At 39.9% G+C, this 14417-nt stretch overlaps 1 protein-coding gene and 1 pseudogene across 3 annotated transcripts in view; one reads left to right on the top strand and one right to left on the bottom strand.

Moving 5' to 3' along the window:
- Positions 1 to 7103, top strand: part of RRM1 (ribonucleotide reductase catalytic subunit M1) — a 32966-nt gene extending 25863 nt beyond the window's left edge. For all 3 annotated transcript variants that reach the window (XM_067750119.1, XM_067750121.1, XM_067750120.1), the window contains exons 15-19: positions 341 to 417; positions 3050 to 3185; positions 4021 to 4116; positions 5233 to 5421; positions 6457 to 7103. In XM_067750119.1, coding sequence (XP_067606220.1) covers positions 341 to 417; positions 3050 to 3185; positions 4021 to 4116; positions 5233 to 5421; positions 6457 to 6642 — 684 coding nt within the window. In that variant the 3' untranslated portion in view covers positions 6643 to 7103. The remainder of the gene's footprint in view (positions 1 to 340; positions 418 to 3049; positions 3186 to 4020; positions 4117 to 5232; positions 5422 to 6456) is intronic.
- Positions 7104 to 11859: 4756 nt separating this feature from the next.
- Positions 11860 to 14196, bottom strand: LOC137231140 (olfactory receptor 52E8-like; annotated as a pseudogene).
- Between the last annotated feature and the right edge of the window lie 221 nt (positions 14197 to 14417).

The raw sequence follows: 14417 nt of genomic DNA, 5'->3' as shown, positions 1-14417 counted from the left end.
GGCTAGAGTAATTCTTTTACTGTACAAAAACAACATGCTTTCATAAATGTTAGAATTTCCTGGTTTGTAGATATGGTAGGGGTCCTCTGAGAGGACTCAGCCAGAGACATGGGGAAGAGGTAAGCCTTAATGAGTTTTCTTAGCCTGCTTCTAATCAATATGACTACATAGAAATTTGTCCAGGAAAGTCTCTGGTCCTTGTATTTCTTACACAGCTTTACCAAAAGACAGCATTTGTTGGGATGTGGGGGCATGGCAGTTAGTTATTTGTTTGGTTTTTGTCATAGTTTTAAATTGTCATACAATGATTTATCATAAATTTGGGTTGTTTATTCCTTAGATCCTTCAGTATGATATGTGGAATGTTACTCCTACAAACCTGTGGGACTGGAAACTTCTCAAGGAGAAGATTGCAAAGTAAGTAGAGATGTAAAGTGGCTTTGAAGTGAGGAGGGTTCAGGTTTTCAGCCTGGCTCTTTCGAACTTAGGTATGTTATTTTAGCTTCTGAAATTCATTTTTTGTCTTTTAAATGGGACTAAAAGGACCTATCCATAGAACTATTTTTTTAAAAATGCTTCCTAGGACAATATATTTTATATGTATAGTAACCTGCAAATTGCTTGGCACAATGAAAGCATTTTAATACCTGGTAGGTATTATTATTATTAGTTGATCTTGTTTTAGGGGCTTGAGTACCAAGATTAGGTAATTCTTTTTCTCGTTAAACCTTCATATTTCCAAGTGTGTTTGCTTTTTAAATGTTTTTTTAACTTTTATTTATTGCTTAACCACATTGGGCACATAAATGACTTTCAATGAATTGATTGTCATAGGACTTCATTACGGATTTTGGAAGAGCTTTTGGAGGGTTTAATGTGTTAAACTGTGTGAAAGAAAAATGTAAAAATTGAAAAATGTAGTCCTTTCCGGCTAATAAACATAAGAGATTTGAGTGCAGGCAGAATGTTTTGCTGAATGTTTGTCTGTCATGTCTAGGTTAATGCATATACAAAGTGTTTAATGTTTGCAGAAGGAAGCAGTAGCTTTAAAATGCTCTTTAAAATATCTGTTTACCTTAAAATTGTTTTGTTACTCAAATAATACATGTTAGATAATTTAGAAAACATACATGTGGAAAGGGAATAAAATGAAAATTATCCCAGTACCATCACCCCCCCAAAAAACCTGTTTGTATCTTTTTGTCTGTCATCCTCAGACTTTCTTATGAGTGTGTATATATGTGTATATTTACATGCAAATTCAATTTTTACAAAAATGGACCTGTATTCTATTTATTATTCTGTTTTTCTCAAAATAATGTAGTTTAAATATTTTTTATGTATAACTTTTTTAAATTTCAAAATTAATACATGAATACACATTCATTGTTAATAAAGTTCAAATATGGAAATAAAATAGAAAGTAAAAGCCCTTCTTTATACCATTTGTATATAAATGGTTCTGCCAACCATTTTGTCCCACAAAACAAACAAAAAAACCAACTGACTCCTTTTCTCAGAGATAACCATTGTGAATGGTGTATATTTTTCTAGACCTTTTTCAGTACATTTGCAGATACGCACACACAGTTTTATTATATAAATGAGATCAAACTTGACATGTTTTGAGACTTTTTATTTAGTGATTTATTTTGGAGATGTTTCTCTTTCAGTACATGCAGATTTACCTATTGTTTTTAGTGATTACAGACAATTCCATAGCTTGGATATATCATATATATATGACTTTTCAAAACATTTTCCTGTCTCTGGACAGGAAACCACTGTCCACTCTACTGAGGGAGTAAAGACATGGAGATAGTTGGTGGTTTGCTTGATGCCTCACAACTAGAAAGTGACATAGAGAGGTTGAAAGTCCAGTTGTACAGACTCCATTAGGATGTGAGTCTCTATGCTAAGTGCTGTATGAATCCAGAGGTATGGAATGTAGGAAAGATGAACTCTTTGTCCTTGAGAAACTTAAAACTAAGTAAGGTAAGACATGTAACACAAATATACGTAAAGGTACAGGTCACAGAAAATATTTGCAATGCAAATATTTGTATTTGACAGTTGTATTTAGTGTTGTCTGCCTGGTTAGGAAAGATGTTGTAGCGTAAGTATCTCTTAGGCTGAGCTTTGAAGGATGTGCTTAGGACAGTTTGAAGATTTCTCAGAGTTCAGATACTATATATTTATTTATTTTTTATTTATTTATTTTTTTGCGGTACGCAGGCCTCTCACTGTTGTGGCCTCTCCCGTTGCGGAGCACAGGCTCCGGATGTGCAGGCTCAGCGGCCATGGCTCACGGGCCCCGCCGCTCCGCGGCATGTGGGATCTTCCCGGACCGGGGCACGAACCCGTGTCCCCTGCATCGGCAGGCGGACTCTCAACCACTGCGCCACCAGGGAAGCCCTAGATACTATATTTTCATGCACTCTCTTTGGCACTGAATAGAGTCAAAAGATGTTAGCATTCTTCTAGGAAATTTAATTAAAGAGGTGATAGAGGAAGTCAGAAATATACTTGGAGCATAATTTTTTCTATTCATTATCCTGTTCAGGATAAATGGAGAATTGCGGGGATAGAGGTCTGGTTCTGACCACTTTCACATCATTATGTTTCCTTAAAGGGCCTAGCACAGTGATCACATAGGCACTTAGAAAAGAGTAAGGGTTGAATGAGTGTACCCTGATACAGGTGGGGACTCTCCAATAACCATGTGAGTGTTTTCTTGGGCAAGATAGTGTATCAAGTGCTGTGATTCCTAACTTGATACGGAATCACAGCATGGCATGATAAGGTTTACCAGCAGTAAAAATGGTGCTGATTCTGTTTAGGAATTAGGCATTTAGGAGAGGGCCAAGTTATACCACCCATACTGTGGAGTTGCATCCCTTTAGGGGTTAAATGCAAAAGTCAACATGTGAGTCTAATGGATGTTTGGTATTACTCGCAGCAACTGCATTTACTACAATGACTTAAAGTAGCTGTCTTCCTGACAGATTGTAGCTTCAGGACCAGCACCTAATAATCTCCTTTTCTTTAGGTATGGTATAAGAAACAGTTTACTCATTGCCCCGATGCCTACTGCTTCAACTGCTCAGATATTGGGAAATAATGAGTCAATTGAACCTTATACCAGTAACATCTATACTCGCAGAGTCTTGTCAGGAGAATTTCAGGTGAGAAGATCACAACCAGACCTACAGGAAAATCTTTTAGAAGCCTGATGTTGGGAGTAAATGCTACTCATATTTAGTATATGCCCCTTTATTTTAGTGTCGGTGCAAAGTTTTGATAAAGTGAGTTATCATCTCTAATATTGTTTATGTTATTTCAGCATATAATAGACATTTAATAAATATCTGTCAAAAGAATGAAGGATTGAGGGTTGAGTATGAAAGCAACTTGATATTAGAGTTCACATGATGTTTAACCATTTTGTAATCATAGTGACATATACTATAACCTCATATGCTTAAGTTGATGATACTCAAGGTGTATAGAAGTATCTTTTAAGATAGTGGTTCTCAGCCTTGGTTACAAATTAGAATTTCTGATGGGCAGGACCAGTGTTTTTTTTAAGGTTCCCAGGTAATTCTCATTTGCAGGTTGAGAACCACTAATTTAAAAGATACTTATTTGTGAATTTGCAGATACTCTGAAATAAATTTCTGTAAGGTTTGGCGTGGGTACGTTTCTAATTTTCTTAAGTATTTATTATGTCCTTACTTAAAAAGAAAAAAGAATCATTCTACATACCCAGCTTAGGCAGCATTAGCTCTTTTCACTTTTGCAAATACCATGTGTTATGTTTTGAATAACAGATATAAAGATTTTAGAGGAATATAGCTTTCATGTAGTGGGATAGGTCTCTCAGTTTTATAAAAAATAGAATTTACCAAGCAATCTAATGTTCTTCATTGATCTTATTTACTTTAAGCTCCAAGTCTGTGATCCTGTTTAGGCCCTGTCTTTGTTGTTTATTCCTTCACATCTTTCTCCTTTCCGTTTCAGATTGTAAATCCTCACTTACTGAAAGATCTTACTGAGCGGGGCTTGTGGAATGAAGAGATGAAAAATCAGATTATTGCATGCAATGGCTCTATCCAGGTACAGAATTAAAAAAAAAAAAGTGTTCTCTTCAGGAGCTAAGTTGGTAGTTACATTGGTAACTTCTCACTTATCCCAGGCAATGCAGAGAAAGAATGGCTATTCACTGTGGTCATATAGGCTTATGTAGCTCTGTTCAACTCTGCATTGCTGTGCTAGGATTAAATGCATCTTCACATAGCTAGGCCTTACCCTCTTGTTTGTGCAGCAGTATAAAGTAGTGGTTCCCAACTTCTCTGCACATTAGAATACATTGAAGAGCTTTTAAAATCCTGAAGCTTAGGTTGTACCCCATACAAATTAAATGTCTGGGAGTGAGAGCCAGGCATCAGTATTTTTTAAAGACTCCCTAGATAATTGCCAAGTGAGTCAGAGTTTGGGGACCAGTGATATAAAGCCTGAAATTAGAGTCAAACTTAATTAAAAAGTATGATGGAGAATTGAAGACTGATAGTCCAAAAGACAGAGCCAGAAATAGTGTTTAACAGTGAAATATTTGCAACTGAGAATCAAGAAGCATTTATTTATTTGTAAATAGAGGCCTCTGGCTAAATATTTGTCTGCTTGGCAACACAGATAAAGATTCTTGTAACATTTCTATATTTGCTGATGGAAGCTGTAGCATTAGCCAGTCTGTGTTTTGATGCAAGCTAACCCTAGACCTAAGAAATAGGAAAACCTTTTTCTGTTGACTCCAAATGGAGTTTGTGAAGTCCTAGCTTATTTAAAGGGTTTTGCCTCATTGCTTCCTTGTGTCATGTCCCTGTGAGTTACAGCCCTGAGTATTTGTATTTTCTGCAAAAGTCAAGGGTCATTTATTGTTGCTTAGCTCTGACTTTTCAGTGAATGTTTTGGCCATTAACCAATTAAAGATGAGTCTTAAATAACTACCACCAGATTGATATTTTGTTGTTTAGATGGGGTTTTGTTTGACTTCATAAGCCAGAAGTGAGTAGTCTTAGGAAACTTGATAAGGATCATACTGTATTAAATGGAATGGTAGCGTCAGATCTGGCTGGAAGTAGAACCAAGGCCAGACCCTGGGGGTCACCATTCTGTTAATCATACTGCTTTCTTCAACCAGAGTGCAATAAACATTTGATTTCCCTTCTTCAGAGCATACCAGAAATTCCTGAGGACCTGAAGCAACTTTATAAGACTGTGTGGGAAATCTCTCAGAAAACCATACTCAAGATGGCAGCTGAGAGAGGAGCTTTCATTGATCAAAGCCAGTCTTTGAACATACATATTGCTGAGCCTAACTATGGCAAACTCACTAGTATGCACTTCTACGGCTGGAAACAGGTTAGTGGAGGAAGTCAACCAGCTTGGGATATTTTAGAATTGGAACAGAGTTCTATATTCTAGCTACATACTAAGTATTGCCACCTGGAAGTTCTTTCACTTTAAGTCCAGTATATTAGAACCAACCCATGGGTTTTATACCAGATTAAGCTCTCACTTTGAATTTTCTTATTTCTTTTAGGATTATTTTATTCTAAGCTTGAAACCTTGGAGTTACCTATGATCCTTCCTTTACTTTCCATGCAGTCATTCACCATGTAGTGTCAGTTGTTCCTTTGTACTATTTCTTGAATGTCTTACTTTCTATTCCACTGTTGTTATTTTTAACTTCTTAACTGATCTCTTTTCTTCTGGTATCTCTACTCTAGGCCATCTTGTGTACTGCTACCATTCCTAAAATAAAACTTTACACATGTCAACCCACTGTTCAAAAATATCCATTGTTTCCCCACTTTATCTACAGGATAAAAGCCAATCACTTAGCTAGTCATTGCCAACTGTAAAGGCCTGTGAGTCTATAATGTATTCTTATTCCCTAGCAATATTCTAGGTGTTTATATAGAATTATGAATTTATTTTTCTATTTAACAAACTTTTATTGAACTTATACTATGTTCCAGGACTGGGGATACTGAATAGAGAATGGTGATTCTTATCCTTGAATTAGTCATAATCTGTTCTTATACAGAGATACAGTCTAGACCTCTAAATAGTTATAATTTAAGGCAGACATGTTTTCTTAGGCACACTTGGAAGTCATACACATAAAAACAAACAAACAAAAAGACTAGAGAACAAAAATATTTGACATTTTCAAAGAGATAAGCTTGTTTTAGGGGTGAAAAGGACAGAGTATACTGTTTGACCATCTCTTTCTCTCTTTAAGCATTTTTGAGAGGGCTTCCTAGAGGAGATATAATTCTAAGTTTAGAAAGCAATTTGACCTGGTTTATGGAAATGTATTTTAAACATTGGCCTTGAATGTCTAGTGTTCTCACAGCTTCTCCTAATTAGTTGTATTTACTTCCCTTTTAGGGTTTGAAGACTGGGATGTATTATTTAAGGACAAGACCAGCAGCTAATCCGATCCAGTTCACTCTAAATAAAGAAAAGCTGAAAGATAAGGAAAAGGTATCAAAAGAAGAAGAGAAGGAGAGGAACACAGCAGCCATGGTGTGCTCTTTGGAAAATAGAGATGAATGTCTGATGTGTGGATCCTGAGGAAAGGCTTAGAAGAGACCAGCCCTTCTTTAATAGCCAAACTACTTCTTGAGCATAGATAGGTATAGTAGGTTTGCTTGAAGTGATAAGGTTTTGCTGGACGTTATTGCAGCAAAAGAATCAATTGATTTAAAGTCAATTTAAATCAATTTAAATCAATTGATTTAAAGTCAATTTATATAAACGTGAAAGTAATGATTTTTTAAAATTGATATATTGGGAATCAAAGTAGATGTTTTAGGAATGCAAAAGAAGTCATCTTGCAAATAGGGAGTGATTAAGTAGGGTTTCATCACCCATCTGGTACCCCTTTTCTGGTGACTTCAGTTTTGGTAAGGAGACTTTGACTGGTGTGTCCATAGAAGCAAAACTGAGTCATAACACGTGAGAAGTGCTGACAGAACCTTTATCTGGATAAGGTCCTAATAGGTCATTCTGAAATAAAGATAAACATTTCTAAATGATTGTGTGAGACTAATTTTGTCATTTATTTTCATACAAAGGTCAACTTTGATAAAGGATTTTTTGTTATTTGAGGGTTCAGGGAAGAAATTTTAAGACAAATTACTTAGACACCATATAGAATTCTGACTTTAATATATGTCTTTTTCTTCTTTTTAAAAAAATTGTGGTAAAATATACATAACATAAATGTTACCATTTTACCCATTTTAAAGCATACAATTTAGTGGCATTAAGTACATGTACAATGTACAACCATCACCACTATCTATTTTCAGAACTCTTTCATCATCCCAAACAGAAAGTCTATACATAAAACAATAATTCCCCATTCCCTTCTTCCATTATTCCCTGGTAACCTCTATTCTACTTTCTGACTCTGAATTTGCTTATTCTAGGTATCTCAAATAAAAGGGATCATACAATATGTGTCCTTTTATGTCTGGCTTATTTCACTTAGCATAATGTTTTCAAGGTTCATTTATGTATTGTGTCAGAATTTCATTCCTTTTTTAAGGCTGAGTAATATCTCATTTTATATATATATATATAGACATTTGGGTTATTTCCACCTTTTGGCTGTTGTGAATAATGCTGCTGTGGACATTGATGCACAAGTATCTGTTTGAATTCCTGCTTTCTGTTCTTTTGGGTGTGTACCTAGAAGTGGAATTATTGGACTAGATGGTAATCTTATATTTAACTTTTTGAGGAATTGCCGAACTGTTTTCTACAGCAAGTGCACCATTTTACATTTCTACCAACAGTACACGAGAGTTCCAGTTATTCCACATCTTTGCCAATACTTGTTAATTTTTTGTATTTTTTATAATAACCATCCTAATGGCTTTTGACAGTTTGATTATAATGTGTCTTGGTGTGGGTCTCTGAATTTAACCTAATTGGGGTTTGTTGAGCTGCTTGGATTGATATATTCACATCTTTTGTTAAATTTGGGAAGTTTTCAGCCATTATTTCTTCAGGTAATCTTTTTTGCCCCTTTCCCTCTTTTCCTTCTGGAGTTCCAATGTTGCATCTATTGGTCCACTTAGCAATGTCCCAACAGGTCCCTTAGGCTTAGTTCACTTTTCTTCATCCTACTTCAGCTCCTTAGACTCAGTAGTTTCAATTGCCTTATCGTCAAGTTCATTTATTCTTTCTTCTTCTTGCTCAGCTTTGCTGTTGAGTCCCTCAAGTGAAATTTTCATTTCAGTTATTGCTCTTTCCAGCTCTAGACTTTCTGTTTGGTTCCTTTTAATTGTTTCTACATCTTTGTTGATAGTCTGATTTTGTTAATACATTGTTTTCCTGATTTCCTTTACCTGTTTTCCTTTAGCTCTTCAATCATATTTTAAGACAGTTGTTTTAATGTCTGTCTAGAAAGTCTGACGGCTGGGCTTCCTCAGGGGTGGTTTCTGTCAGTTTATCTTTTTCCTTTGAATGGTCTATGTTTACCTGTTTCTTTATAATGCCTGTGATTTTTTTTTTGTTGAAATATTCTGAGACTAAACTTTTTGCAGTGAAGTCTCTTCTGCAGAGTATGTTCAGTTAATGTTTTGACAGCTTTCCTTGGTCTTTGCAGATTGACTCTGTGCTAGGACACTCCCATACTTGGTTAGGCTTGCTGTAAGCCTAGGCAATGTCATGGTTAATTTTATTTGCCAACTGGCTAGGCCATGGTATCCAGATATTTGATCAAACACTAGATAGAGCTGTGAAGGTATTGTTTTTAGATGAAATTAGCATTTGAATTCGTAGACTTTGAGTAAATCAGATTATCCTCCATAATGCGGGTGACCTCATCCAATCAGTTGAAGTCCTTAAGAGGAAAAATGCTGAGGTCCTCTGAGAAAGGACTTCTGCCTACAGACTGCCGTTGGACATGACCTGCAGTATCAGCTGTTCTCTGGGTTTCCATCCTGGAAGCCTACTCTGCCAGTTTGGGATTTGCCAGTTCCACAATTGTGAGCCCATTACTTACTTACTTACTTACTTAACTTATTTATTTATTTATTTATTGCTGCATTGGGTCTTCGTTGCTGCACACAGCCTTTCTCTAGTTGTGGTGAGTGGAGGCTACTCTTCATTGTAGTGCACGGGCTTCTCATTGCTGTGGCTTCTCTTGTTGCGGAGCATGGGCTCTAGTTGTGTGGGCTTCAGTAGTTGCAGCACACAGGCTCAGTAGTTGTGGTTCGCAGGCTGTAGAGCGCAGGCTGGGTAGTTGTAGCACACGGGCTTAGTTGCTCCATGGCATGTGGGATCTTCCTGGACCGGGGCTTGGACCTGTGTCCCCTGCATTGGCAGGTGGATTCTTAACAACTGCACCACCAGGGAAGTCCCCCGTATTACTTTATGTGTGTGTGTGTGTGTGTGTGTGTATAGAGAGAGAGAGAGAGAGAGAGAGAGAGAGAGAGAGGTATATGGTTGACCCTTGAACAACATGAATTTGAACTGCATGGGTCCACTTACACTTGGATTTTTTCAATAAGTACTACAATACTACACAGTCTGTGGTTGGTTGAATCTGTGGATGTGGACCCGTGGATATAGACACTGTATGGAACTTGAACATCCGTGGATTTTTGTATCCTCTGTGTGTCCTGGAACTAATCCCTGCATTGTTCAAGGGTCAACTGAATATATAGATAAGATTGTGTGTGTGTGTGTGTGTGTGTGTGTGTGTATATACACACCTTATTGGTTCTGTTTCTCTGGAGAACGAGAACACTGACTAATATAGGTTCTGGTACTGGAAATGGTTCTAGAGGAATGGAATCCTAAGGATGAGTTTTCTGGGTTGGTTCTCTAATTTGATGAGATTTAAGCATGACTTTTCAGTAGTAAAGAGAGCTCTGATAGTCCCTGGTGGTGATGTGGCAATAGAGACATGCAGAATACCATCACTGGATACTCCTAATCAAACAGAGAGGCAAGGGTCTGGGTGAGCATGTATGTGTTCTGCCTCAGGGGTGTATCAGTTACCAGCTCTCTAGCCCAGTGTCATAATTTAGTTCATCTTGATCACTTTTCCTTTCCACAGTACATCACAGTGCTCCATTACGTTGAGATGCGGATTGGACCTAGCAGGAAATGGCAGCTACTCTAGACTTACTGGTAAGACGTTTGTGTGTCAGAGAATGAGAAATAAATCAAACAAAAATTCAGGGACCTTCTACCTCAGTGAAATTTCTTGGGGTCCAATGATATAAGGCATGTTGGGATATTCCTTCTATGATGAGGGATAAATTCTTCTATCTGGCTCCTCTTACAACCAAAAGAAAGGTATAAGGGCTAGTGGGCCTCTTTGGATTTTCGAGGCGACATGGCAACGTATTCCTCTTTTGGATGTGCTACTCTGGCCCATTTACTATGTGACCCTAAAAGCTGCTAGTTTTGAGTGGGGCCCAGGACAAAGAACAAACCTGGCTCTGCAACAGGTCCAGTCTGCCATGCAAGCTGCTCAAGTATCAGTGGCAGATAGGGATGCTGTTGGAAGCCTTTGGCAGGCCCTGCCATCCTCTCTTGATAAATACTTACCTTGTGAGAGACAGCTTTCGGCTGCTACTGGGACTTGAAGACTGCCTAACCAAAGACCACGAAGTTACCATGCAACCTGAGCTGCCTGTCATGAACTGGGTGTTGTCTGACCCCCTAAGCCTAAAGTTGGGCATGCATAGTAGCATTCCATCATCAAATGGAAGTGGTATATACAAGACTGGGCTCAAGCAGGCCCTGAAAGCACAAGTCATCTACTGAAGAACTGGCCCAAATGCCCATGGTTCTCGCTCCTGCTACACCTTCTCTCTCCCAGCCTGCACCTATGGCCTCATGGGACATTCCATATGATCAAGTGATAGAGGAAGAGAAAACTTGGGTGGTTTACAGATGGTCCTGCACAGTATGGGACACCATAGCCTCTTTCTGGGACATCCCTGAAGGATAGATACTCCATTCTATAGATGACAGCTATGGAGGTCTTTCAAGCAGGGGTGACTTAGATAAATCACACTGGCTACCATGGGAAAGAGTGGCATGACCTCTGGGTTTGGGTCAAGCTCAAGTACAGATAAGGGCCTAGTCTGGTCTTTGGATGAATTTGGGTCCCAAGGAGAAGACCTGGCTTGGGTGTCTGTCAGACTGGAGGGCCCCCTGGCTGGACTTGACCTGTTTGGGCTAGACTGGACCCCTGGGGTAGGCCTGACCTGTGTGCCTGGGGATATCAGACTGGGAATATCAGGCAGAGCCTCACCTGTGTTTGGAACTGATTGGACTCTAGAACCTAACGTGTGTTTGCATTAGACTGATGGCATCAAAACTGACCTGTATATTTGGTGAGACTGGGCTTCATGTCAAGTCTTACTATGTATCTGGGAGAGACTGGGCACCAGGGAAGAGCCTGGCCTGTTTATTTGTTTCAGACTGGGTGTTCAGGGCAAGTCGTGGTCTGTACAACTTGCTCTATACAACTTCCAGTGGAGCTCCATATATCCAGATGTTAACTGGGGGGCTTTCTCAGGAGTCAGGGAGAAGAGGACAGAGAAACTAAACTAACAAGGATAAATAGGGAAAAGCAATTTTTTCATTGGAGTGAAAACAGAGCATTCTAAGAATTCAAAAAGGAATAGTTTACCAACAATGAACCTGCTGTTGAGTCCTCCATAATCTCAGGAAATTCCAGCCTGTCCCTCAGTACTGCCTGCTTATCTCTTGTTCCCAGAGGTCACAGCCCCAATTTCCCAAGTTGATGAAGTTCTCTCACCCTGGCAGTTTCTCCTTCACTCTCATATTCTGCAGCCTCTCTGGCTTCTCCCTAACCTGGGCTAATTCCTTTCCACAGAGCATCTTTTCTACATGTTGTCTGATCTCTCTGATCCTTACCCCCTAGATGACAGGATTCAAGGCTCCTGGGAGCAGCAGATAGATGGCACTGAGCAGGTTCTGGACATTCCGAGACACAGCCTTGGCTACTCGGAAAACGATGGAAGTGGAGAGACTAGAGAGGTAGATGGTGAGGATGACCAATGGGAGTGGGAGCCACACGTGTGCAAGGCCTTGGTTCGGGCTCCCCCAGGAGATATCCAGAAGACAGCATAGATGATGCGGGTGTAGGAGGTCCCCAGCAGGGCTGGATCAAAGGTCACAGTGACCAACCGCATGGCCAGCCCCAACTGGTTGTTGAAGGTCAAGTCTCCACAAGCTATGCTCAGCAGTGCGATGTACTCACAGGTACAGTGTCAGATCACTGCTGTCTGGCAGAATCAAGCTCGTGAGGTTAGCACTACCAAGGGCACTGCCACTCCCAGGCTCCATGTCAGGGCAAAAAAGGCCAGCACGCCTAGCAGACGGGAGGTCATCAGGTCACTATAACAGTGTGGGTGGCACATGGCCACCAAGCAGTCTAGGGCCATGGCCAGCAGGAGGTTGTAGTCCAGAAGGAGAGTGAAGTAGATGAAAAACATCTGGGCCAGGCAGCCATGCAGTGATATGGGGTTAACATAATGCACAAAGCCCTCCAGCATTTTGGGTATCACCACTGTAGCAGTACAAATGTTGACAGCCAGGAGCAGGGCAATGAGCATGTACATGGGCTGATGCAGGCTCTGCTGGGCCGCCACCGTGTGGATGATGAGGGCATTGGCAGAGACGATGGTCACATAGGGAAAAGTAAGGGGCAGGACCAGGAGGGGCCTCCACTGTCGCAATCCAGAGAAGCCCCCCAGGAAGAAGTTGGTGTAGGAGATGTTGAAGGTGCTGCTATTTCCATCCTTACCCACTGGCTTTGGCCCTGAGCTGGCCCCAGGAGTGGGGGTCAGAGACTTAGAACAAAATGGTCAATGGAAGAAAACCTATTTTTATTTTAGGGCCTGCGTGGTTTGCGATGAAGAGCCACCTCTTCGTGCACGTATGTCTACTCTTTTGGGGCACAGACAGGTACTATGTCAGGTGTCATGGGAGCAACAAAGATGAACAAGACATTCCTTGTCCTTAGGGAGCTCTTGGCTTTTGTATGTGAAATGTAAACTTACAAGATGCTGTTTATCTGTGATACTCCAGGTATTTGATTGCTGAGTAAAAGATTAGGCGGAAAGTAGGTGTGGTATAGGAGAGAAAAAAGAGTGATGGGCCAGAGGCAATAGAAAGGATGAAGAAGATTCTTGATTAGGAGGAAAAAAGAATATATGAGGAATCTTTGGTCCAAGAAGCCTGGGAAGAACCAAGTGGGGCTTATTGGGAGAGAGGAACAAGTCAGGAATGATGGCCTCACTTTTGTGCCTGGGGTACACTGTGTGGCAAGGGGAGAGGAAAGTTGCTGAGGAATACTTCTGTTCTTCCTGGACACAAACAACGGGCCACAAAGACTTCTCGCTTCCTAAGACCCTCTAGACTGGATGTGGGGCCTCCTGCCTGGCCTTGTCATCAGTGTCATGAATGATGCTTGCATTCCTTTCAGAATGTGAGTTCCAGGAGAACAGGGGTAACAGCATACCTCTATTGTGTTCTCTGAAGCTCCAAGCACAGAGCCACCATAAACACACAGGAAGTGCTCGAGCATTGCTTGTCGGGTAAGGTGAATGAGGAACAGGTAAGAAGCTAAACAGTTAACTGGGCTCTGAGAGTAGTAATTTCAAAGCTTTGGCCAGGTTTTTGTATAATTAAGAGAGCAGATATTAAGATTAAAGATGTGTGATTCAGTACTGAGCTCACATCTTATCCAGATTCTTAGGGAGCACCATTTGGTGGTGGTAGGTGTGATGATTAGAGGAATTAACACTGATATGCATAAAAGTAGCTGACACCTGTTGGACATTTACCCTATGTTAGGCAGTGTTCTAAATGCTTTCATGTATTAACTTTTTTTAATCTTCTTAATTTTACTGAGGAAGAAAGTGAGGCACAGAGAGATTAAGTCTAGTTCAAGATCATACAGCTGGTAAGTGGCAGAACTGGATTTGAACCCAGACAGACTCCAGAGTGCATGCTCTTAACTTCAGGATGACCAACTAGTCCTGGCTTGCTGGAGACTTACCTGGTGTTAGACCTGAACATCCGCTGTCCCAGGAAACCTTTCAGGCAAATGAGGCAGTTGATCATTTTACTATAACTACTAATTACTTTGAAGATTAGAGAAGCCTTATGAATTGTGGAGCAGCTAGGAAGAAATATTCTTCTTTCTTATAGGTTTAAATGTATTGTCTCTGAAAATCAACGTTTACATTGGTGTTACTATAGCCACCCTCTGAATACTCAGAAGACTGAAGAGGAACATCTCTAAGTTCACAGACAGACCTCAAAAGGAAGTGGATTTGGAATTC

This window comes from Pseudorca crassidens, chromosome 9 (assembly GCF_039906515.1).
Source record: "Pseudorca crassidens isolate mPseCra1 chromosome 9, mPseCra1.hap1, whole genome shotgun sequence".
NCBI classification, from domain to species: Eukaryota; Metazoa; Chordata; class Mammalia; order Artiodactyla; family Delphinidae; genus Pseudorca; species Pseudorca crassidens.
The sequence above is the reverse complement of the archived record's forward strand: the minus strand, read 5'-3'. Positions and strand labels throughout refer to the sequence as shown.